Source organism: Pecten maximus, chromosome 11 (genome assembly GCF_902652985.1).
Source record: "Pecten maximus chromosome 11, xPecMax1.1, whole genome shotgun sequence".
NCBI lineage: Eukaryota > Metazoa > Mollusca > Bivalvia > Pectinida > Pectinidae > Pecten > Pecten maximus.
Window position 1 is genome coordinate 26602654 of NC_047025.1, and position 26041 is coordinate 26628694.

Below are 26041 nucleotides of genomic sequence, written 5' to 3' on the forward strand. Positions count from 1 at the left end.
ATTGCGGACCTTCCATTTTCAGTATTTTTTCTGTCACCATGGGAACTTAGTCAAAAATAACAAATTACTGTTTCCTTTCGTTTCCGGGCTATAACTCAAAAACCGTTCTACGCAGCTCCTTGAAAATTTTTGTAATATCAGACTAGTGCCCTAGTTGTGCCTTTTGCTATTGAGGACCTTCCATTTTCGGTATTTTTTCTGTCACCATGGAAACTTAGTCAAAAATACCAAATTACTGTTTCCGGGCTATAACTCCATAACCGTTCGACGCAGCTCCTTGAAAATTTCTGTATATATCAGACTAGTGCCCTAGTTGTGCCTTTTGCTATTGCGGACCTTCCATTTTCGGTATTTTTTCTGTCACCATGGAAACTTAATCAAAAATACCAAATTTCTGTTTCCTTTTGATTCTGGGCTATAACTCCAAAACTGTTCAACGCAGCTGCTTGAAACTTTCTGAATATATCAGACTAGTTGTGCCTTTTGCTATTGCAGACCTTCCATTTTCGGTATTTTTTCTGTCACCATGGAGACTTAATCAAAAATACCAAATTACTGTTTCCTTAATAACGGTTACTTTGAGCTTGATATATACATGTATTTGGGTTTTCATACCAACTGCGGGCGCGGGGGATAATGCCAAGCTTTGCGGCTCCTTGTTTAGTCAAGACACCAGTCGAAATCATTAAAATACTCGGAACTTTATCTCCAGGAGAACCTAGATTTGGTCAATCAGAGGTTTGCAAAAAGACTGACCCTTTTGGTCGGATATGGATACAATTTGTAGAACTGTCAAAAAATTTAAAAGGAACTGAAAGCTCTGTACTCGCCCAGCGCTAAACATATATGAAACTTGGAAAAACAACAACCCCAAAACACCTTAAAATTAAGTTTAAAACACATGTCAAAAAGCTGAAAAAAGACATTTTCACAGAATAAATCCATCTATCTGACCTAAAGTTGTTCATAAATTATTATCCGTGGTTATTGGGTCTTTAGTAAAAGCCAATGACTTTCTCCCTGGGGAGCATACAGCAGGAGCCGCCATTTAAGGCTAACAGCTTACACACGTCACCGTAACACATCCTCATCCGAGTTGTGATACAGCCGAGTCGACTGGAACACAACGGAGTGAAGTATCCTGTTCAATGATACAACACAGTGCCCGTGCTGGGACTCGAACTAGCGACCCTTCCGTCACGTCGCCTTGCGCTCTACACCACAAGACCACCGTACGTCCGTACCCTCGTACACTGTCTCGTTGTCTTTGACTTTATCAATGATGTTCTCATGGAACTTCAAAAAGGAGAATACTTAAACAGTTCTGAAGTCCAGTGGATTTCCTCTCGGTTACAACTGCTACAGTGGCACTATTTACTTTACTTAACATGAACTGATGATTGAAATACCAAAGACACCTGTATCTGGTAATCATCATCCAGAGTTAAAATCCAATTATATCCTCACCGTATATACAATTGACTACTAGATACAAGTGCCTATACGGAAATACTTACCCAGGGCTCGACCCCTAGATCACAAGCTTAATGGAGAGTGAATTGGGGTCGGGACTAGACATGCCCCTGTGGTCGAGTTTTCATTCTTGGTCAAGCCCCTGTGATCCCCTATGTTCAAATTCTTTATTGACTTTGAGTCTTCCGACTCCTCAGTATGTAAATGTCCAATCATCCGTCCGTCCGTTCACACTTAGTTTGGGAAACAGTCTCGGTATTAAGAATTCAAAGTATTGCATCAATTTTACATCGTGTCTATACCCATTTTATTTGAATTTTACTCCATTGTAAAGTTGATGACTACCATTATCATGTAACCATCGTCAGAGACCCACGGTTGATTGCACTACGCGTAAGTGTAGCGTAGCGTAGTACAATCAACATGCCACTTGCCATTTTAATACATCCGAAACAAAACTGTGATGTTTTCAAGAAATAGCACGACTTGTTGAACTTTTTTTAAAAGTTGTAAACTGGTGACAGTAGAACTACTTTTTTTTTTTTTTTTTAATTTGCTCTTGGACGTGAAAGATATGGAGTCACCTTTCCGACCATGTAGGTTTTCTCACAGTGCTCGGGTTTCTTCCCACAAAGAACCCTCGCGCTTCCATCCGCATCTGATAAGTATCTATAGAAAAACATACTAGTCCCTATTCATAGTAGGAGTAGGTGCTAATGTGTTTTTTTGTAGGTGCTAATGTGTTTTTTTGTAGGTGCTAATGTGTTTTTTTGTAGGTGCTAGGTGCTAATGTGTTTTTTTGTAGGTGCTAATGTGTTTTTTTGTAGGTGCTAATGTGTTTTTTTGTAGGTGCTAATGTGTTTTTTTCTATAACCGAATGAGCAAATCACAAGCAACAATTAATTCTTTTCGCGAAGTGCATATTTTCATTAGAAAATTAAAGGTTATAATAATTAGTATCATTCCATATAATAGTAAATAATGTAACGCTGTTGAAAAAAAGAAATAAAAATAACAAGGAGAGGGACCTCGGAATAATCACCGACAGCAAGCTTTATTTATGACTCGGTCAATAAAGCCAACCGGATTATGGGAATAATAAGAAACATACACGTATTAAGATGAAAATACTTTAGCCACTTCCTGGAGTACGGAGCAAGTATATGGAATCCGTATACACAAAAGGATATTAACGTAATTGAAAATGTACAGAACAGATACCTGGAATAAAGGAATTCAGTTATGAGAACAGAGTTTGGTTTGGTTTGGTTTATTCTGTTTAACGTCCTATTAACATCTAAGGTCATTTAAGGACGGCCTCCCGTGCGTGCGACATGCATGCGTGTGGTGAGTGCGTATAATGCTGAAGCACAGAAGGTTACGCGGGGACATGATGTGTACAGGTACATGTATACAAACTAACACACAGGTACTAATACACTCCTGTAACGGAAGATACAATAAAAATACAAACACGGTAATAACCCTAACGGAAGGAATATAAATAACAACTAACACACCGGTACTACGACAGCCACGGGGTAAATATCGTGTAATAACAACACCACGGGGTACTGAATCGTAACGGGGACAACAGGTTATATAACATACCACCATGTATAGACACCATGTAACGGGGCATAACAGGTATTAACTAACAAACGGTTAATACGACACCTCTAGCGGGGGGAACGATGGTATATAAACATCACCGGTTAACATCCTGTTACGGAGACATATAAGGTAAAAACTAACAACGTACACCCCTCCTGGTTACGGAAGGCATGAAAAAAAGGGACCAATCGTACACGAATGATACAACTAACAAAAACTGATACAGGTAAGAAAATAAAACGGTACTAAACCCTCGAACGTACAGGTACAGGATATAAATAACACACAGGGTACTACGAGCACCTTTAAAGGGAAAAATAATAAAACTACACACGGGACTACGACACTCCTGATGAAGGAATGATACAGAGTATAAACACCCAAAACGGGGACGGACACGTTATAAAGAAGACAGGTTATACGACAACCCACAGGTTGAATCCTAAGGGGAATACAGGTAATAAAACACACGTACGAACTCTTAACGGGACATATAGTATATAAACTAACACACGGGTACTTACGAAGTAATGAAAGGATATAACTAACACAACAAAACCCCAATAATTAATACGGAAAGACATGATACGGTTATAAACAACAAAACGGATACTAACCCTACGGGGGAACAGTAAAACTGATACACGGTTATAACAACACACGGGTACTACGACACCTTTAAAGGCGATACAGGTTAATACGGACACTCCTAACGGAACGGGGATACAGGTTATACGAACTAAATACGGTACTAAAACCTGTAAACGGAATGACACAACTATAACTAACACAGGATCCCGTATCATAACAGACATGTTACACAAAAAACCTTAACGGGGTACTAGCACACTCCTGTAACGGGGGACACATACAGGTATAACAAACACCCCCGGGTACTACGACACTAGTGGAATAATAACGGTATATGAATAGAACGGGTGAATGAACAGTTACGATAAAAACACAGGAAACAAACACCCTGTACGAGACATGTACAGGGATATATACCTAAAATTTTAAACGTCACCCTGTAACGGGGATATAAGGATATAAACTAAAAAGGTTACGACACTCTGAACGGGGACATGATACGTATATAACACACAACGGTATTAAACAACCACGAACGGGGGACTGATACAGTAAAATAAACTAACACACGGGTACACGCACCTTTAAGGGGGGACATGATACGGTATATAAACTAACACACGGGTACTACGACACCCTAAGGAAGGACATGATACAGGTATATAAACTACACACGGGTACAAACCCTCTCGTAACGGGGGATAACAGGTATATAAACTAACAACCAGTAACACACCCTGTAACGGGAACAAACAGGTTATAAACCCTACACCGGGTACTACACACTCCTACGGAAGGACATGATAAGGTATATAACTAACAACGGGTACTAGACACTCCGGGACATACGGGGATAAAAGAAAAACGAGACGTAACGGAATGATCAGGATAATAAAAACGGTACTACACCTGACTGCCTGTAAGGGATAAATAACAGGTATACAAACTAAAACGGACTACGACTTGTCAGGGGGAAAACAGGATAAACTACACACGGGTTAACGACCTCGTAAAGGAGGACATGATAATAATAACAACAACACACTCCGTACGGGGGACCGATAACGGTAGAAAATACACAGGAACTAACACCTGGGAACGGAACTACGAAAAGAACTAAACACGGTACTACGACACAAACGGGATAACACTCCGTAACGACAGGGACTAAGAAAAACTAAACAACGGGACTAACAGCTCCTAACGGGGGATGAACGTATAACTAACAACGGGTTACTACTACACTCCTGGTAACGGGGGGACAATGATACAGGTATATAAACTAACACACGGGTACTACGACACTCCTGTACGGGGGACATGATACAGGTATATAATTAACTAACACACGGGTACTACGACACCTTTGTAATGGGGGGACATGAAACGGGTATATAAACTAACACACGGGTACTACGACACTCCTGTAACGGAAGGACATGATACAGGTATATAAACTAACACACGGGTACTACGACACTCCTGTAACGGGGGGACATGATACAGGTATATAACTAACACACGGGTACTACGACACTCCTGTGACGGAAGGACATGATACAGGTATATAAACTAACACACGGGTACTACGACACTCCTGTAACGGGGGACATGATACAGGTATATAAACTAACACACGGGTACTACGACACTCCTGTAACGGGGGACATGATACAGGTATATAAACTAACACACGGGTACTACGACACTCCTGTAACGGAAGGACATGATACAGGTATATAAACTAACACACGGGTACTACGACACTCCTGTAACGGGGGACACGATACAGGTATATAAACTAACACACGGGTACTACGACACTCCTGTAACGGGGGACATGATACAGGTATATAAACTAACACACGGGTACTACGACACTCCTGTAACGGGGGACATGATACAGGTATATAAACTAACACACGGGTACTACGACACTCCTGTAACGGAAGGACATGATACAGGTATATAAACTAACACACGGGTACTACGACACTCCTGTAACGGAAGGATACAGGTATATAAACTAACACACGGGTACTACGACACTCCTGTAACGGGGGACATGATACAGGTATATAACTAACACACGGGTACTACGACACTCCTGTAACGGGGGACATGATACAGGTATATAAACTAACACACGGGTACTACGACACTCCTGTAACGGAAGGACATGATACAGGTATATAAACTAACACACGGGTACTACGACACTCCTGTAACGGGGGACATGATACAGGTATATAAACTAACACACGGGTACTACGACACTCCTGTAACGGAAGGACATGATACAGGTATATAAACTAACACACGGGTACTACGACACTCCTGTAACGGGGGGACATGATACAGGTATATAAACTAACACACGGGTACTACGACACTCCTGTAACGGAAGGACATGATACAGGTATATAAACTAACACACGGGTACTACGACACTCCTGTAACGGAGGACATGATACAGGTATATAAACTAACACACGGGTACTACGACACTCCTGTAACGGAAGGACATGATACAGGTATATAAACTAACACACGGGTACTACGACACTCCTGTAACGGGGGACATGATACAGGTATATAAACTAACACACGGGTACTACGACACTCCTGTAACGGGGGGACATGATACAGGTATATAAACTAACACACGGGTACTACGACACTCCTGTAACGGGGGACATGATACAGGTATATAAACTAACACACGGGTACTACGACACTCCTGTAACGGAGGGGACACGATACAGGTATATAAACTAACACACGGGTACTACGACACTCCTGTAAAGGGGGACATGATACAGGTATATAAACTAACACACGGGTACTACGACACTCCTGTAACGGGGGACATGATACAGGTATATAAACTAACACACGGGTACTACGACACTCCTGTACCGGGGGATATGATACAGGTATATAAACTAACACACGGGTACTACGACACTCCTGTGACGGAAGGACATGATACAGGTATATAAACTAACACACGGGTACTACGACACTCCTGTAACGGAGGGATACAGGTATATAAACTAACACACGGGTACTACGACACTCCTGTAACGGGGGACGTGATACAGGTATATAAACTAACACACGGGTACTACTACACTCCTGTAACGGGGGGACATGATACAGGTATATAAACTAACACACGGGTACTACGACACTCCTGTAACGCGGGGACATGATACAGGTATATAAACTAACACACGGGTACTACGACACTCCTGTAACGGGGGACGTGATACAGGTATATAAACTAACACACGGGTACTACGACACCCCTGTAACGGGGGACGTGATACAGGTATATAAACTAACACACGGGTACTACGACACTCCTGTGACGGAAGGATATGCTACAGGTATATAAACTAACACACGGGTACTACGACACTCCTGTAACGGAAGGATACAGGTATAAAAACTAACACACGGGTACTACGACACTCCTGTAACGGAAGGACTTGATACAGGTATATAAACTAACACACGGGTACTACGACACTCCTGTAACGGGGGGATATGATACAGGTATATAAACTAACACACGGGTACTACGACACTCCTGTAACGGAGGGATACAGGTATATAAACTAACACACAGGTACTACGACACTCCTGTAACGGGGGACATGATACAGGTATATAAACTAACACGCGGTTAATACGACACTCCTGTTACGGAAGGATACATGTATATAAATGTATATAAACTAACACACGGGTACTTCGAGGGTACTACTCCTGTAACGGAAGGATTCCTCAATATAAATGATATCAAAAGAACAAGAAGTCAGAGTCTACCAGCGGAGAAAGGAACATAATAATCATAAATCAAAAGTAAGGAAATACGCATTTAAAGAAAGAGTGGTCAACCATTGGAACTCTTTTCCAAATAATGTCGTCACATCACCGAACTGAAAACATTGAAGCCCGACCCGATTTTGTTTATCAGAGTACGTTTTATTTACAGTGAAGTGGTCTCTTGCTTGGTCAACAAAATAAGAAAATAAAATCCATTTCGTAAATACTGCCAATCAAATCTGTGGCGTCCAGAACATATGAATACATAATTGTGATTCGGCATTTAGATGATCTGATACCAGATCCATTACATTAAATTATCAAACGCTTGATATTGTTCCACAATGTCAGTTATTTTCATTCACATATCATGCACCTTTCTTAGATAATCAACGCGGCCACATTTTGAAACGTAAGGCCATATTTAGTAGACCCGAACCATCAACACGGCTACATTTTGACACGTCCATATTTAATAGACCCGAACCATCAACACGGCCACATTTGTCACGTCCATATTTACTAAACCCGCATCATCAACACGGCCACATCTGACACTAGTTCAGTTAGAGTAGTATTTTATTCTCAGTATCTCGTCGTTGTCTTCGTCAGAGATCTGTAACGCCCACAAGATGTCGCCAGGCTGCATGCCGAGGTTGCCCTGCCAATACCCCTCCGCCGTGTGTATTCTCCTGATGTAGGACCCTGTACCACTAACCAACTCTATGGTATCCCTGTTGTAGTCAGCTATTACCAAGTTGCCCATGTAGTCATACACAAGAGATCCCGGTGCGAATGTAGTTTCCTCTGACCCCACGATGTCTTCGCCCCGGTAGACAAATCTTAAATTGAGATCCTGGTCAAAAACGACCACGTGGCTTTTGGAATCACTTTCATCATCTGACTCGGTTTCTTCGTTGCCAACAGCAATGTTCCCTGTGACCGGACACTCTACTATCTTCCATGGTTTAACAACAGTGACCCTTTCTGTGTTTGTCGAAGTACGTAGAACACGTCCCGATGTGGTGCAAAGCAATATTTTGCGATTTGTGCCAACCAGTACCCGATTCCTCCGTGTGATGCACAGTCGACGGGGCTTGTCTTCAAGTTTGAACTTTGTGATTGGTGGCTCCGATGACGCGAGTGAAAGCTCGTGAACGGTGTTCATGTTCTCCTCCAAACAAGTAAACCAAATATGACCGGTTTTTGGTGCAATGCTCATGCTCCCCATGTCAACAGAAAGTTCGCGTACCATGTTGCCGTTGTTGTCCACAAGAACAGCATTGTTCCTGCTTAAAACCCAAGCCTGTTCTCGTTCTGATGGGAACAATGCTGTTACCTGGTCTGCGAAAGTGAACCTTGTCAGGATAAATGGTTCCTCTATGAGATTGTACATGGTTTCACGTAAACCTAACGCCTGTTTCAGCAGATCACTTACAACTTCCTGTGGTTTAAATTCAACTGTCTCCATTTCCTGTACTTCCGGTATTATTGGTTTCTCGAGATCCGGTAAATCACCAGCGGCATCGAAAATCTCGATTTTGGTGCCTTTTTGTAGAGTGTGTTTACACTCGTCTGTTTTCTGTACAAGACTGTCGTGTATGTTTTGTAATTCTTTTTGATAATCCCGAAGCAGTGTTGCATTCGTATTTTCCATCCTGCCACAAAGGGAAACGAATTCCGATGTCAGAATGTCTATTTCTTCTTTACACCTGCTCGCTTGTACTCTCATTTTCTTGCACAGATCATGAAACAGTGTACTGTTTTCTGTCAGTTTTTGACCGATTGATCGGATTTCAAGTTTCAGTTTTGGGAGTTCTCTGCTCTCGACGTTGTTCATGAATGTTCGTATCTCCTCTGTCTTTTCCGTAGCTACATCAGAGATATCGTGTAGGTCATGCTGTTTACAGTACCTATCCGAGATACCACACGTTGGACACACCAAAGTTTTGCACGTCGCACAATAAAATATGACATCTTTCTGCTTGTGTTGTAAACATTTGGTACTGCCCTTTGTTCTGACTGGAATGCAGGCCATGGTGGAAGTTTGTCAATGTATAATAAATACACAAGTCAAAATTATGACACCGGCAAGGTGGATACAGCTGTCATGGCCGCTTCGTTGTAACTTTGGACTACCCGGAAGTAAATATTATAAAATTACTGGTTGATTGCGTCGTACAAACACGGAAAATACCACATTTTTAGATGATACTATATATGCGTTTATAATTATTATAAGGAATAAGATAGACACGTTTATGAAGAAGTGGTGTAGGATGGTTAGATAAAAAGCTGAATCTGACATGTAATTTTGGCATATTAAATCTAGAATTCTATTTGTTGTACTATTTGTGCAGATCAAACTGTACTGCTAGTGCTCATGTCTGCACATGTTAGAATTATAAAACCATGACATTGAAGATATATTATTACATTAATAGCCAGGGGTTTATTTTAGAAATTATTATACACGTAATTAATCATACTACCCACGGGTACAGTATTGCAGTCTACCAGCGGGTATATTGTAGCAAGTGTGCGATTGAATAGGCCATTCTTGAGTGAACAATTTTGAAGTCGCTCTAACATCTTATATCAATGCAGTGCTATTTTTTGCACACTCTATATCTAGGAACGTTCAAAATAAATTTTACAACAAAAACATGGATCAAAATGAAAATATGTTGTCCACCTTTCACATTTATTTTATTCTTGCCAAGATAAAAATGTTTTTATTTTTCTAATTACTTGATTATGCAATAAATATGTTTTTATATACTATTTCCTTTTACTGCCTCGTGTGTCAATGAACCTTGCTGTTGTTTTTATGGAGATTTAAATGCATTTTGAAAACTTATCTCATTATGGGACCAAATCGCTTTTTAATTGTTGTTTTAACTGTTATTTCCACAAGTAGAGCAATTGAATTATTTTTTCTGATCCATTTTGCGAGGTGACTTTAGAAAACATGTTTTTATACCTTTTATATACATATGCGTTACTTATATCTTTTGGACACTGCATGCGATCATAGGTACAAATTGTTTTGGAATATTAGTTCGTGATCACTGCGTTCAGTGAATTGAAAGTGGACGATAACATTGATCATTTACATTTTCTGTATTAGGATTTCACAAAATTAATTTCAAAATGCTGTTAGGGAAGAAAATAGTTGAAGTACCTAATGATACCAAACTGACAAACCATCTATTCGGAAATATGGTCCGGAAATTGGTTCGCATTTACTAGCCCATTCAAAACTTCCGCTACACGTGTTTGGCAGACTCGGGTAAGTGAATTTTCTTTCTTTTCTCATAAAGTAGAGCAATCATACACCCATTTACTGGAAAGGGCTTGTTTAACTCGATGTTTATGGATTTTCTGTGATATAATTAACATTTAAATAACATATGTATTAAAAAGGCGACAGTCTGCCTCATATTGCACTCGCATGCAGCAGGCGAAAGATATTCATGTACGTGTTGTTGTTGTTTTAGATGTCTAATTGTTCACAATAACTCTAACATTACTAAAAGTAATCTAGTTGTGAAATGGTAAATGTCGCTGTCTAACGTACCACATGTCCATTAGTTACATTTGACAGAGACGTGTGATATGTACAACTGTACGTCTCTGGTTACATATAAATGTATTGATAAAAGTAACCTAGTTACGCATGTTTGTACGATTTACCTAGACTCTGGTTCTATATTAGCACAAGTTTCCACTGGGCATGACACCATGTCTGACCTACACCAGAAATGGTGTCGGTACCAGATGAAACTCGGTCGAGTTCTATATATTTTGTAGGCCTATACACTGCTTTATTTTTGTATTTGTGTAGGGACGTACATGCACGTCCCTGATTTGTGTTAACTGATTACTGATAACAATTACTATCATTACACACTTTATGTTTCTATTCATATGTGTAACGTCTGACCTCGCTCTTGAGATAATGTATTTGAGACGTACGTGATTGAGGAGTTATCCCGCTTGGCAATACATGCACAACACTAAGAAAGATAACTCGAACGAGCTTAGGATCGACGTATGTTCTTTTCGCCGTTAACACACGATGTTGATATGGAGTAAAACTGTAGACATACATGATTATTTCAAATTTAAAAAATGATTTGTGTTTTATATACGTCACAAACATTATCTTGTTGAATTAATATGTTCATCTCTGAGATTTACCTGCTTCATTATCATGCGGTGTTTTTCCTGTCTATGTACCTGGGTGAGCAAAACGACCCCATTCCCATTGGAGTTTAGCCTTATTTTACTCAGAAAGAAATAAAAATTTCCCCTAGATACAAATAAAAATAAAAACAAACAAACAAACAAATAAATCCGAAAACAAAAGTATTACGGCAAAGGACAGTCAATAGGTAAAATTTGGTGCGTGTCATCATGTACAGCTTGACCTGTCACTGCATCATAAAAAAGTAAGCAAATGCATGCCACTCATAAAACGATTGTTAGCATGTGTTTTTTTAAACACAATTTACATGTAAGATATTCCCAAATTGGTTAATTGGATTTCCCCAAAACACCAAGGCAAAAAAGGTTTAAACGAGTTGTTATTTTAAGACGTTATTGTAAGACAATAACATAATCTTGCCACCACACGTAAAATACATTAATGTTTAGAAGTTCAGAGTTTTCAAGCCGTATTTATCCTTAAGTTTAATAAACACTTTTACTAGACTTAAAGCTTGACTAAATAAAAAGATTTACTAGATTTAAAGCTTGAACAAATATCAAGATTAACTTGGAATGTAATTTATGCTGAACATTTTCGTCAACGGTATACATTTGTAACTTAATGGTATATGTAAAGGAATGTCTTGTATTAAATTTGCTTCGAGTGATATATTTTAGGTATAGCCCTAAAGTATTAAGACTAAAAACATAAGATTTCACCAAGAAATAACAACACTGAATTAATTAACAGTGTAATCGTATATGCATGACAAAGCAAAACAGGCTTGCATTTTTAACATTAGCGTATTATTTTACCTAGATGTATACGTCGGTAAAACTCACGTTATACGAGAATTCAACACCTGAACAAAACAGGTATTTATGTACTGTAGGACAAAAGTCTTTCACGATGTTTATATTTTTTCCCTTAGAAATTTGACATTTCGTCTGACGCCCTTTCCCAGCTTTGAAATAAGCATACAGAAAGTGTGTATTAATTACGGCGAGAATCCCTGTCAACACCAAACGTGTGAAGGGCATCTATTTCCACTTCAAAATTTGAAACTTTGTGATGTAACACACTTGTGTTTGGAGGGAATGGAATGAGGGTGTGCTGTTCGTGCATTTTGTCCGGGATTTATCTCCCAATACTTTTAAACGCTTACAAACGCCACTCATTAAAAGTTCAAACGCAGAAAGTAAACAATCTTCGTGGAATACAGTATCGGTATGTGATGTTCATATTGAAGGTGACATATCGTTGCTAAAATTAACCAAGTGACTTTAATAAGGATATGTAAGTGAGGTTTGCAGTAATGCATAAAACGTTGCCATTTTTCTTTTGAGAAGACGTCGACATTTATCATTTTTACAAGTTTTGAATCTAGTATCACCACGATTTCTGCCACTGTAAACATTATCTTAAATTATAAAATCATTTTAATCAATAGTGCCATATTGTGTCTAATCAACTTACCCAGTAATGTGAAAACCTAGAAGAACTACCGGTTCTATACTTACATGTACTCAAGATTAGACATTTGTCATTGTATCGTATGTCTGTACATGTATAGACTTTACATTATGTTGTGGAGTAGATTTCCAGATTACCGGTATTAATACGTACATACCCGGGCTAGGAACACACTGGTTTTAATTAAGGTGGTAGAGTTACCTTAGCAGTACACCTGTCATTTGCTCCCTCTTTAGATAACAAGATAAATGGAGATCGATTTACACCTTGTTTCAATATTTCGTGTTTTGTACCGACTGTACCGTGCCCTAGTCCTACCTATAACGTCTATCTGGCATCAATCACATGATTCGTTTACTTCGAAGACGACTGATATCTATCTCTTCAATGGCATGTGGAACCCCGAGGGTTGAGATTCCCCTGTCTCACTTCCATGGGGGTGAATGATTATTTTTCTCTTACCCTGCTTACCCTCTTATGCATCTAATGTTGACGTTACGACAATGCAAGGAAATGTTGACGGGACGTGATTGAATTGTCGACGTGACGTCATTGTACTGTTACCGTGACGTCATAATATTGTTGACGTGACGAAATGCAATTGTTGAGAACGTGCAAAGAGCACGTGTAGCTTGTCTTTTCCCTAGGGTGAGATAAGAAAATCTCCCCCGGTAAAACTGCGGATATCCCTGTCCAGGGTAAGATTCTATTAATGGTCAACCATTTAATAATTCCATCTTGGCCTTTGTCTAGTGTTATCTTTCACAACCATACATACTTGTATCGCCGTTCGCTTTTCTTGGAAAAGAAATATATCAGAAATAAGAGAACGGAGGAGTTTCTGAAGTTGGAAATGGGGTATGGTAATTCAAAGAGCGAAAAACAAAACAAAACATTTTAATGGAATCCATGAATTCCAGCGTCGATGTTTAAGATAGGACAAAGGCTCTTTAAATCTCCATTAATTTCATAAAACAGTCGTAGTTTAATAGGAGAATGATAGAAAAAAATAAGTTTAGATAAACAATTGATTGAGTACCGAGCCGAGCCAGCAATTGAACGTTTTTGTGAAATTTTGGAATCCAATATAAATGAGGCAGGTCATATCATCAACATAACCGATAACCTTCATTTCCATGAAACATGCATTGCAATACTGCATGGTGAGTCCATATCTCATTATGACCTATCATATGCTGGATTCGGTTTCATATACTTAGTATATACTTGTAACAAAATATTTTGTACCAAACTACTCGACTCGAGATTTATTCAAAAGGCGACATACCATTCTTTTTATGGTTAGGGTGTATCCCCCCCCCCCCCCCCCCCCCGAAATTATAAAATTGCAGTTTCAATTGCAGTTTCACAGTTGACCGCATATTTTTGCAGCACTTTCTCGGAATGATAATAAAAAAGAAAGAAAAAACAATTAATTAACGGGATGGTATAATATACACCGCTGATTTGAAGTTAGTTTTCAGAAGTAAGTGCCCGTGGCTAACTCGCCTTAGTCTATTGATTCCTGTACGTTACACGTGTTTTGTACTCGTTTCTTTGTGTCGTGCTGTGAAGAAAGCATGCTTGCACGTGTGATACTAATTTGTTATTCGGAAAGCCTAATCTGGGGTTCGTTACTGTTCCAAAAATACAATAGCACCTACCATCCTTTTAGTTTAATTCATGAGGAATTGAAGCAGGATGGATGTCAAGACTGGTCTATACGCCCGCCGAGATCATTTGGTTTTATGAGGAGGAAGGCAGGAGGTTCTAATTTGAACACCAGTTTCCTTTCAATTCGAAGAGTTCCGGTATGTAGGTATTTTGGATGTGTTTAATTTAACACCCCATGCTTGCAATGTGTCGATTGGTGCAGTCTGGCTGTGACGGAATCCTGCATATTTCATGTGCTGATTTGGCTTTATGTAACAATGACGTCGGTGTCTGGGGGTTGGTTTGGAGACGGCTTATTTCCCACCATTTGGTTTGTCCATGATATACTCCTATATATTCAATGCAGTTGATTTCGGTTTCAATATGTTTCGTTCTTACTGACGGCAGGTTAGAGCGCCGGCCACGTAACCCCAGGTGTGTGTTTCAACGCTCCCAACCCGTGTCGGTTCGTGTTTCTCGGGAAGCTGTGAAACGGGCTGGTCTGTGCTTTCGTGGTTGTGTCCTTGGGCAAGACACTTTTCCCTAATTGCACTGAATGGCATGCGATGGGCATCCCGTATGTTGTGCAGTGAGGTAATCACCAACTACTACAACGAGATCCCACCTCAAAATGACACTGGCTGTAAACAAATACTAATAGCAATTTGATTTCGAAAGTATATCCAAATAGGCACTCGTCTTCATGTGACTTTTATAAGTGCTAGGGGGACATTTAGCTAACAAAACGAGCTTGTCTAGGAGTGTTACACCCAAGCATATCGTCACACTTGCCTGGGAATCTGTTAGTGTGTTAGAGAGTTGGCCTTTACATATTGCAAATGGTATTTACAATTTTCAGTAGTGTAGCCCATCAGCCCTAAGCAAGTGACCTATTCTACTCGCCTGTTTTCGTCCGTAAACAATTTAGATTTTCAACTTCTCAGAAATCCCAGAACCAATTTCAGTGAAATTTTGCGGAAACCTCCCGTGGTCAAAGGTCAACCAAAATTGTGAATTATATGTTCCCCAGCCTCCAGGGGACTGAGAGCCGGGGTAAAAAGGGGTCAAATTGACTGAAATTGTCAAGCCCCAAATGAGGTAGAATCAAATATTATTTTTAGATGGAAGGTCTTAAGGTCCTTACTTACCAAAATTGTGAAAATCATGACTCTGGGATCTCGTGTTTTCCCATGGGGAGGGGGTAAACTTTACTATAGCTTATATTGGGACATCACGTATGTTATTTGTTGAATTTCTATCAGAAGAAGTAATTTTTATTTGATTACAATTATCAGTATGGGATAGTAGTTTGTAGGTACGTACATGTTGGCCTGACTGACCCCTAGGAAATGTAGGGCTTGGCCAAAAAGGGTCAGATTGACTGAAATATTTCAGCATTCAGATGACCGTTAAAGCACGTGGGCCTCTTGTTTGCCCCCCCCCCCCCCCCTAGTTTGAAACTAAGAATCAGACATATTCCAGACATCAAAATCATAAATTACAATTTTATGTATAATATTGGATATTCCAGAGACGGGATGCCTGGGCCAGTCTAGTTCAAGGGATGCAATTCGTACCTGAGGTGTTTATAAATAGTTTCGCAATTTATATATATAAATAGTTTGACGATGTTTCTTTGATGAAAATATAACAAGAAAAATCATATATAATGGCACATTTTTTATTAACAGATATAAAGTCAACAGATACAATGGAATCTATAGCACATATACTAAGATTAGAGGCAGCTAACTTGTCGTATATGTAATAGTCAAGAATAGTAAGAAATGTATTTAGAGCTCATTTGTGGATCTTTGAAATTTACAGTCTAATTCGAATTATTTCCAAATAATGAAATTATATCAGGAATCCTTCTCCGACCCAATGACTAGTAATGTATGAAACAGTCTGAATGTCCATTGACTCGGGTTACGTTGTAACTATAAGGGTACAAGGGTCAGGGGATACTCGGACTACATTAAGTCGTTGCGTCGTCTGGCATGAAAACATATATATTTATATATGCTACTCTTAATTATGGATTTGATAGAAAGTGTATGATAAATCTTTTACATGTACAAGTAATCATAATTATATTCAAGAAGTATTCAGGTATATACGTAGCTATATGTCAAACCTAATACCAAAACCTATTAATTGTAACAGCAGTACTACTAGTACCTAATAGTAGACCCTCGGTATAATGCCACACGATTGCTTTGGTTTCTACCCCAATATCCGTAAACATACTTCAAGGCCTTCTATATATTTACAATTCCTAAATATTTATCTCCAACGATACGTTACTGGCCTTTTAAAAGTAAACATCAAAAGATTTCTTAAATAAATGGTGGCAGTATAACGAGGTTTTACTGTGATTAGAAACTAAACATTATACAACAATGTACATACACGTATTTTACTGGTATAATGACCAGCTGCTACTCTATACACTGACATATATACTTTAAGGTTTTTTTTTGTAAGTATGTACAACTACATAAAACTATGTACACAAACTGTAAGTTTTCGTCCCCGCTTTCTTCATGACATTCAGCAACACGACGTCAGATTTGTTCTACTGCTTATAAAATCCGTAAAGATTTTCACAGCGTTAAATTTGTTAATTATTTCTTAAGGTATGAAGAAGTAAGTCTTATGTTAATTTTTTTTCAAAGTCGCAAAAAAGACGTTCTATGTCGTGAACAAATTTGGTCAGTACCTCGATCGGTCAAATTTCGGACTTGACCAAGACTAATTATTGTCGACTCGTTGAAGTCCTTACTATTTTAGAAGATAATTATATTAGACCAGTTGATTTTCGTATCTTTCGTCTTAACGGAAATGTAAAGAAGAACATTAACGTAGTCGTGTGCTGGCCATGATCATACATTATATGAAAAAGAAAGATAAATATATATTTGTATTTACAAACATATTAGTTATAACGCAAAATATGAACGCAAACATATCAACGTAAATCACAAACATACTACATGTAGGCCTAATGCAAAACTTGTTGCCATGGTAATGACGTCGGTTATGACGTATGGTTATACATACTGGTGCATGCTATTATGCAAATTTACCACAGCGAGACTAACACAACTACATGATGTAGAAATAGTTCCTACAGTGGAATAAGTATTAGCCGGACATGTGTTCTCCGGAAAATAATTCCGGAATATAAACGAGATCCGGATTATTAAAATGTATGATAAGTCTATTCCTTGATAATCCAGAAAATTCCTTGATAATCCAGAAAACCGGACACGATGTATGAACTATATAATGTATATATATACGTATGCTTATTATCATACCGATAAGGTTTGAGATGAAATACAAAATATTTGCAGACTTCTGAGGTTGCACTATATTGAGATTCTTGTGATTTAGAGAATAACGAGTTAATATTATATATATACATATAAAAACAGTCGATGTCAAAGTTTGACGATCGTTCTATTTAACTATTCAAACAAAAAAGCCCACTTCTTTATCTATTCGGAGTTGTACGATTTGGTGTACATGTATAGCGGTTGGCTATCATGTGTAAAGCTGAGACGTATATACCGATAAATTCGTTGAATTTGCAATGTACCTTCGTTGGAAGGTATTCGTAATTGCCACTTCGATTACTTCGTAGTGTCGCAAACTTTTCCCATTTTACTCCGGAAATCATTTTCTCCTCCCTATCTTATATCGCCACTATAATTTGAAATCTGAAAATTCATTGGAGTAAGAAGGCGGACCTGTAAATAAATGTCTTCTGTATTAATTATATTACATACTTAGTACAAAATACAGTTATGTGCCTCCGATAGCATTGTTAGGTGGATTCCTTATTATTAGGTTACACTGTTGCCATGTCAATGCATTGATATTACTCTGTCTAATGAAGGTAATGGGTTGATGATATGACGAATTACACTTTGTTCCTGCTACGTAATTCCGAAAACACTGTCCTGTGTGGTAGATTCCGCGGGGTATATTCGTGCTCGTTTGTGGAATCGTAAGCTCCTCTACTATTTCTCAGATACATGTATAGCAAATGTTTCCACTGAGTGTGGGCCGTGAAAATTATGAAAATTAGCACCACGCAAAAATATAAGCGTAACATGTCCGCGTGATATCAGCACTATATGTTGTCCTTAGCACGAGGTGTCCACGTGACTAGCACTATATGTCTATCAGTACTATATGTAGTCTCTACCACAATGTGTCCGAGACGCCCGATCTCGTGTCTCACTGTCCACTAAGCAGTACAATATGTCTTAATAGCACAAATCCGTCAATAGCACTGTTCGATAAAACATCGTTTAAGCAGTGATCGGCATAGCGCAACGTTTGATGATCACGATTTGATCAAGAAGTTCATGCTCGAATTACTGTCTGTACGCAAAGTCAAGTTTCTTTACGTACATGTAGATGAAACATGCGTAGTTCCAACAAGATCAATGTTAACCATTCACTTTTCAAGACACATTGCGTACTTAAGATTTTTATCTTTGTCCGTGTATCCGGCAATAATCTTAGGCAAGAAGCCACTCTCCTCATTTCTCCGGATAATTGTTCGCATGCTGTTTTCTGTCAGTTCAGCATTGAATACCATGTTTCTATTGGTATCCCGGATGAAAACCGCAGAGAACACCGGTTTTCCGAAATAATCGGACGCATCAAGGTAGGCTAGCTTCCTCCTGTACCGGGCATTGTTTTGGACTGTTTTAGTCAGGCGGAATAAGGTGATGTCGTCATATGATTTGAAATCCTTTTGCTCCTTGGCGTTGATATCTTTCTCCAGAACGAATGAGACGAGACCGTCAAACCCTTCGTACATCAATGACTGAGAAGTGGGATAGTATCCATTCTCAACAAACAGGTGCAATAGTTTGTCATACGGCTGAGTGAAGTGTTCCAGACCGTATTTTATCTTCGTGTGGTTGTTGTAGGCGTGGCGCCGGAAGTTGGCGACGAACACTTTTTTATCACGGTGCGATCTACTCCGATAGTTTTGGAAGAACGTGAGATTGTAGCCTCGTTTTTCCTGTACAACTTTGCGGTGATACAGTTGCTTCTCAGTAAGACCATGTTCAATTGTGAACTCGTCGTAGATTGAACGATTTTGTTTCTCGGCAATGACCGTAAACCATGTCTGGTTCTGGTACGTCAGGCCGTTCAACCAGATGATGTCATAGCGGAGCTGCTTGGCGGCGTTGATGAATGACGTCAGATGATGCTCGTTGACCTTGAACCTGACCGTGCGGTGCACACCCTGGTACTTGGCTGATACGTCTACGATATCGTTCGTAAAGTAATCGTCAGTTGACCAGTTCGTGCTGCTGGCCTCCATCATGTTTCTGATGATGTTTCGAATGGGTATGAATGTCTGTCCATGCATGATGATCGCCCAGGCTCGTGCGTGCCCTCCCGTGTCGACGTCATGCGTACCATGATTTGGTCGTAGCAGTGGACCTTTATGGTAAAAGACAAGATCATCCGTGTAGTATTCGCCATTCATCCACACAGCGCCGTGGGTATTCACGTGGAATCCCGCGCCAATCCACGTGTCATGGTGCTGGACGGGTGCGGCTTCAGGTTTGGCCATTAGAGATGCGATAGAAGTCCTGTTAAGGAGCTGGAAGTCGCCAGAGCCGTCTATACACATGAACAAACGGAGCAGGTCTGCCGAATTAGACTCCCACCCGAGCGCAGAGTCAACAAATATGGGTAAAACGTCGCCAAAACCCTGGAAAACTGGTTCCATATCACCTTGTTCTCGCTTATACACACGCGGGCGCCCTATGCGCGTGTGCATCAATCCACACGGCTGGAGGATGCGATCTTTCACATACAAGGAGTACTCCATACCGGAGACCTGTGTTATTACCCTACCCAGGATAATATACCCTAAGTTTGATACAACACTGTCAGTGCCAGGCGTAAAGTCAAGACGCCGTGACATCATATATCTGATGACGTCATCCGGTTCAATGGGCTGCGGCAGATCCATTTCGTCGGCGATATTTTTCACCTTATAACCTCTCTCCAGTAAAGCTATATTTAAAACAGGGTCGTATATGTTAGACCGTTGTGAGTCCCATCCCGCGTTATGACGCAGTAGATGATCCACGGTGATGTCGTATATCCGACGGTCCACTTGATCGGCCCTCCATGGCTCGTACGTACTCAGGATCCCGTCTGATCCGAACACTTTAGATCCCAAGTCAAGTTGTCCCTCCTCTACCAGTTTTAGGGCTGCTAGGGCAGTGAAGGCTTTTGAGGCTCCCGCGATAGACATAACAGACTCTGGCCGGATGTCAGTCCGGGTGTGGTCGTGTCCATATCCACGGAGGAATACCAGCCTCCCGTCCACGTAAACCCCGACCTGTGCTCCCGAGTAACCGTTGCCATGGTAAAACTCTTGGAAGGACTTCTCGAAGGTAAATCTCTGATCGTTGGACAAGGAGGCTGAAAAGATAAAGGGACATATAATTAAACACATTAGTATAATCTTTTATACCGTACGCCTACAGTAACATCTAATAAAAGTCTACACGGCCATTCTACAAATATTAAAACAATTCAGACTGAAAAAAGGTTCCACAATCCGATCGTGGTTACTCATGTTTATGTCACTACATATGTAGGTAACTTCCAAATCCTAATAGCAAGAATCTCGCTATTTCTTTTTCAAACTAAAGGTAAATTAACTAATGTTATGAGGCACCGTGTCCAAAATTCGCTAACATTGACAATCAACCAGTGTTAACTTCATTGCAATACCTATGTATCTGTTGGGTATGTTTTATTCTGATTACTATAATTCCCATCGTGTCTAACATTAGTCATCTAATAACATATACTGTTATTATTCAATTAATAAAAACGTGTTGTTAATTGACCGGCTCATTAGGTGTTCAACATTTTCAAACATACAGTGTAATGTTTTGAATTAAGGGTTTAAACTTTAACGAAGAAAAACAACCAAAGGTTGAAATGTACTTCTAGACTATCTTTTCACCGCTCTATCACAGAGATGCCATCCTGGGTTGATGGATATACATGGACTAAATTAGTATATTTATCTCTTTAAGTATCGCAAATACTCACTCCCATCCCCGACAACAATTTGTCACGTATTGTCGAGGTGATGGAGACCTTTGTGAGTGTTTATTGGTATTTCTGAAGTCTTTGTGTAGGTGGACGGTCGGGCGGCTAACTGACTGACACACTGTGTTTACACATAGCTTGAGTTACCGGTCCTTATTGATCGAAATGGTTGTATATTTAGAAGATTGCTGACTTGAAATAACAGACATGAAATGACATATATCGTATTTTAGCCATTTCCTCCTGAGTGACATTGATATCTGCAATATGATTTAGGCGGAACAAGTTGATGGGTATCAAAAGGGAGTGTCTTGTATAGAATTGTTGATGGTGATAGTATTGGAAATTTGGTTTGGTATTGTTTTACTTTCTATTAACTCAATAAGGTGAATCAATGACGGTGTCAGCGGATGATGGGGCAACTGACATACACTATCATAGTGCAATCACACTGAAACTCACACCTGGATACGGTAGCCCCACTCGATCACGTTATATTAACACCGAGCGAATCAATAGTTACCGCTAATAGGAAAGCTGGTCGTCAAACTTATAGCAACACGCACCATTATAGTATTTGGTTTTGTCTCGGCCTTTATCAGAACCCATAACATTCCTCACAAGGGCGAATGCCAAATTAAAGGCAAGGGGACATAACCCATAACATTTCATCACAAGGGCGAACGCTCAACTGAGGTCCAGGGAACGTAACCCATAACCTTTCTCACAAGGGCGAACGCTCAACTAAAGTCAAGGGGACATAACCCATAACCTTCCTCACAAGGGCGAATGCTCCACTAAAGGTCAAAGGTGAGTCAGTGTCTAAGGAGTCATCAGGAAGAAAAGGTTATTTAGAAGAAGAGACAAAATCCCAAAATAGTCGCATCTTACGGATCATGCAATGGGACAGCTTGTACAATTCGTACGCCCTACCTGTAGAGCATAGTAGTGGAAGAAGTGATGTAATTTAGGTAGAACTGAATCATGGAATACAGATCCCGGCCCAAATATCAACGACCGGTTCGGTCTAAGCTGAATGCCCCAATCTTAATCTGTAAAAGGTGAAGAACATCCTAAGCTAAAAGCAGTCCCCAGGTCGGTGTGTCTAGATTTAGGGACATCTACCGTGACGGATACACAACCATCTAGGAGACATTTACGGAATGTGATAACTAATTACATGTTTTCCAAGTGACACAGTCGGGTGAATAAATAGGGTATGTAATCCTACATACGATCCTAGTACATCCGAGTACAACGCTCTCATGAGATAGCGACTCATTACCTTAACACCCGAGCGTAAATTGGTTCTGTCAGCGAATAGTGGGGTGTGAGGATATACCTTTATCAACGAGAAAAGACACAAGTAATTGAAACGCAATTTTACGAGATTTAAAATCGGTTTTAAAAACGATCAACTGTCTGTGAATTTTAATTAGATTCTTTTAACGGCAGCAATTTCAATAATTTAAAAATGTCCACTTCACATTCGCAACAATATCCTACAATAGAGTTAATTTGAATCTCTGTTCAACGAAATACATTTATTTCATTATTTGATATACATATATGTTATATGTGTATCATAATCAATTGTTCATATCCGGCGAAAGTAAGGTTTTAAATAGCGTATGGAAGAAATCCTAGGTCGTATTAGGCAATTATTGTCCTCAGACCGGTTTGACAAGAGGATTTATCTACCCGAGACCAGTAGTATTACCCGAGGAGTTTCCTGAATTAGGTTATCATATCTGCTCCACCAAAAAATCCTTCAGAGCATAGTAGTGGAAGCAGCGGTGGTATTAAAGGTACTATGATTGAATAAAAATCCTGGCCGAAATATCAAAACATCCTGGTTCAAATATTACCGACCCATTGAGTCCGGATCAAGCTTTGTTCCACAATCTTGAATTGTAACAACTGAATAACAAGCTCTGCTCAGCTACATCGCAAATATCGCGTCAAGTTTAATGTATCTCTGAAATGCCACAAACGAGCGTCACTTAACACCGTGTGTACCACAAGAGGGCAACACAGCTATACTATACTGTTACTATATCTTTAACATTACCTATCTATTACAATATGCTAGTATACTGATCTAACCTTAAATTTCCAGTTGACAGGATAATTCAACTTATTTCAGTAAATTTTGTCAGTCCCCACAGAGCTTTTGGTCCTGAACCGGGGATTTCGGAAAAAATGAAATCCGTGAATTTTCAATTATTAATACGTTTTACCGTTGATTACAGGTGCTAACATATTCGAATTTAGATAACATAACACAATATTTGAAAGTTTGTGAAATCGATCTCCCGGTCTCCTGATGCACTAAGTGGAACAGGAAAACGAATGTTACGATGTTAAGGATATATACGAATGTGTTGCATGCATTATAATTCATTCATGTAAATACCAGCTCAGGTAATGTGTATATTACCTGTATAACCGGATTTACAGAGCGAGAATTATGCACATAAATGGAGAAAGATAACATTTTACCTAGCAATTGTTACTCTTCAATACCGAGATTATGGATGAGACAGGTTTCGTTGAATCTGCAACCCTGCATACTGATAGAGTATTGGAGTATAAGGATGTTGACAAGGTTTAATAAAAACTGATTTGTATAGCAGAATAATGACGATTTGTCCTTTGATCTTCCCTATATTTATATCTCAAGTGTCATATAAGTGTTCGAAGCTTGAATAAACTTCTCCTCCCGTAGTGTAATTTAAATTTATTTGATCCTGAAGAGGTCTACACAATACAAACTTTGAGGCTCTTAAGGGGCCACAGATTCCATCAAGTATTTAATTCATGCCGAAACCTATGCCAGAATCTCGTTTCGTGACGTTCTGTAGAGATGTTAAACATGTACCTTTTGTGGAAATCTTATGGCATATTGTCTTGGAATATAGATGTCCACTCCTGCATAGATTTAGATTCTATTCTCATATTCGCTAATCTGGTATCAGGCAAAACACTTGTAGTTCTTATGAGGTTGATAGCTCAACATTGGTTAAGCTAACCATATTGAACACCTGTTAACAAGGCATTGGAGATAGCTTTAATCCGTTAAAATACACCACACGAATTGACAGTTCCCTTCGAATTCCCCATCGCTCTCTAACATAGACGGTATTGCGAACGAAATTTATTCATTCAAATTCATTGTAATTTTCAATTCAATTTATTTGAGATTACGTGTAAATTATACGTGATCTAAACGATATAAGTTTTATGAATGAAAATCAACTCTCATTGAGAATTCACAATCCGGGTAAATAAGAACCGATATGGAAAATGAAATTATTCAAACCACTAAACCGGAGTAATCCGTACAAATCAGCTACTGGGATGGTTGCATGGCGCGTTCTAGCTGTATGATATGTGGCATTGCAATGTGCATGTACAATGCATAACGAATCAACAATCAGCCAAAGTTTGATTTCAAGCCATTTCGTTAAAAACAAATTTACCTGTTTGAAGGACATATAAAAATAACAATAAATACATTTGATAAAAAGTCAATATATTCCCAAGCACGTTGGTAGAATAAAAGAACAAATGGATTAGTGTTGACTAGGTTAAGGGTCATCTATATAGCAGAATAGTGTTGAATTTCAAATACGAATAAATACCTAACGATTTGCACAAAAAATGTGATGTAATATACCAAAATGTTTGTTTGGACATGTAGCTTCTTACAATCACCAATAATATGCTATAGATGCTACCAGCTTCTTCTATAGAGTAACTTTGTGGTAAGATGTAGCATGGAATACTTCTAAGTCACGCAAATTATCAAACCTGAAAAATAGCCATGCTGTTATGTTCACAAGTGTCTATAGCACAGGGTAGGAGCATTTGTTTGACCGGATTTTACTGTATGTACGTATACACACTTATTTTGTTTTGACCTTGAAATGCAAATGGCGGCTGTGAATAATATTACATAAATATGGCTTAGAGGAGGCATTTCAGTTAATAACAATACTCCTATATCGTACTTTTAAGACATCTTATCATAGTAACATGAACATTTTGAAGTCAATTTGTTAAACTGGTGAGTTT

The 26041-nt window shown here is 39.2% G+C and overlaps 3 protein-coding genes across 3 annotated transcripts in view; 1 reads left to right on the top strand and 2 right to left on the bottom strand.

The window, feature by feature from the left end:
• Window positions 1-8847: 8847 nt before the first annotated feature.
• Window positions 8848-9550, bottom strand: LOC117338525 (B-box type zinc finger protein ncl-1-like). The gene is made up of 2 exons (XM_033899879.1): window positions 8951-9550; window positions 8848-8856 (listed from the first exon to the last, which is right to left on the bottom strand). The coding sequence occupies exons 1-2, from the start codon at window positions 9548-9550 to the stop codon at window positions 8848-8850; spliced, it is 609 nt and encodes a 202-aa protein (XP_033755770.1).
• Window positions 9551-10756: 1206 nt separating this feature from the next.
• Window positions 10757-26041, top strand: part of LOC117337744 — a 59201-nt gene continuing 43916 nt past the window's right edge. Inside the window, exon 1 of the mRNA XM_033898848.1 lies at window positions 10757-10804. The gene's annotated coding sequence lies outside the window, so the exon portion shown is untranslated. The remainder of the gene's footprint in view (window positions 10805-26041) is intronic.
• The window catches only part of LOC117337740, a 30614-nt gene continuing 21089 nt past the window's right edge, over window positions 16517-26041 (bottom strand). The window contains exon 2 of the mRNA XM_033898841.1: window positions 16517-21322. Within this exon, the coding sequence (XP_033754732.1) occupies window positions 19323-21322 (2000 nt within the window). The 3' untranslated portion in view covers window positions 16517-19322. The remainder of the gene's footprint in view (window positions 21323-26041) is intronic.

Bases quoted from the DNA above. Each gene is read 5' to 3' on its own strand.
- LOC117338525 (XM_033899879.1), bottom strand. From the start codon at position 9,550: ATGGCCTGCATTCCAGTCAGAACAAAGGGCAGTACCAAATGTTTACAA.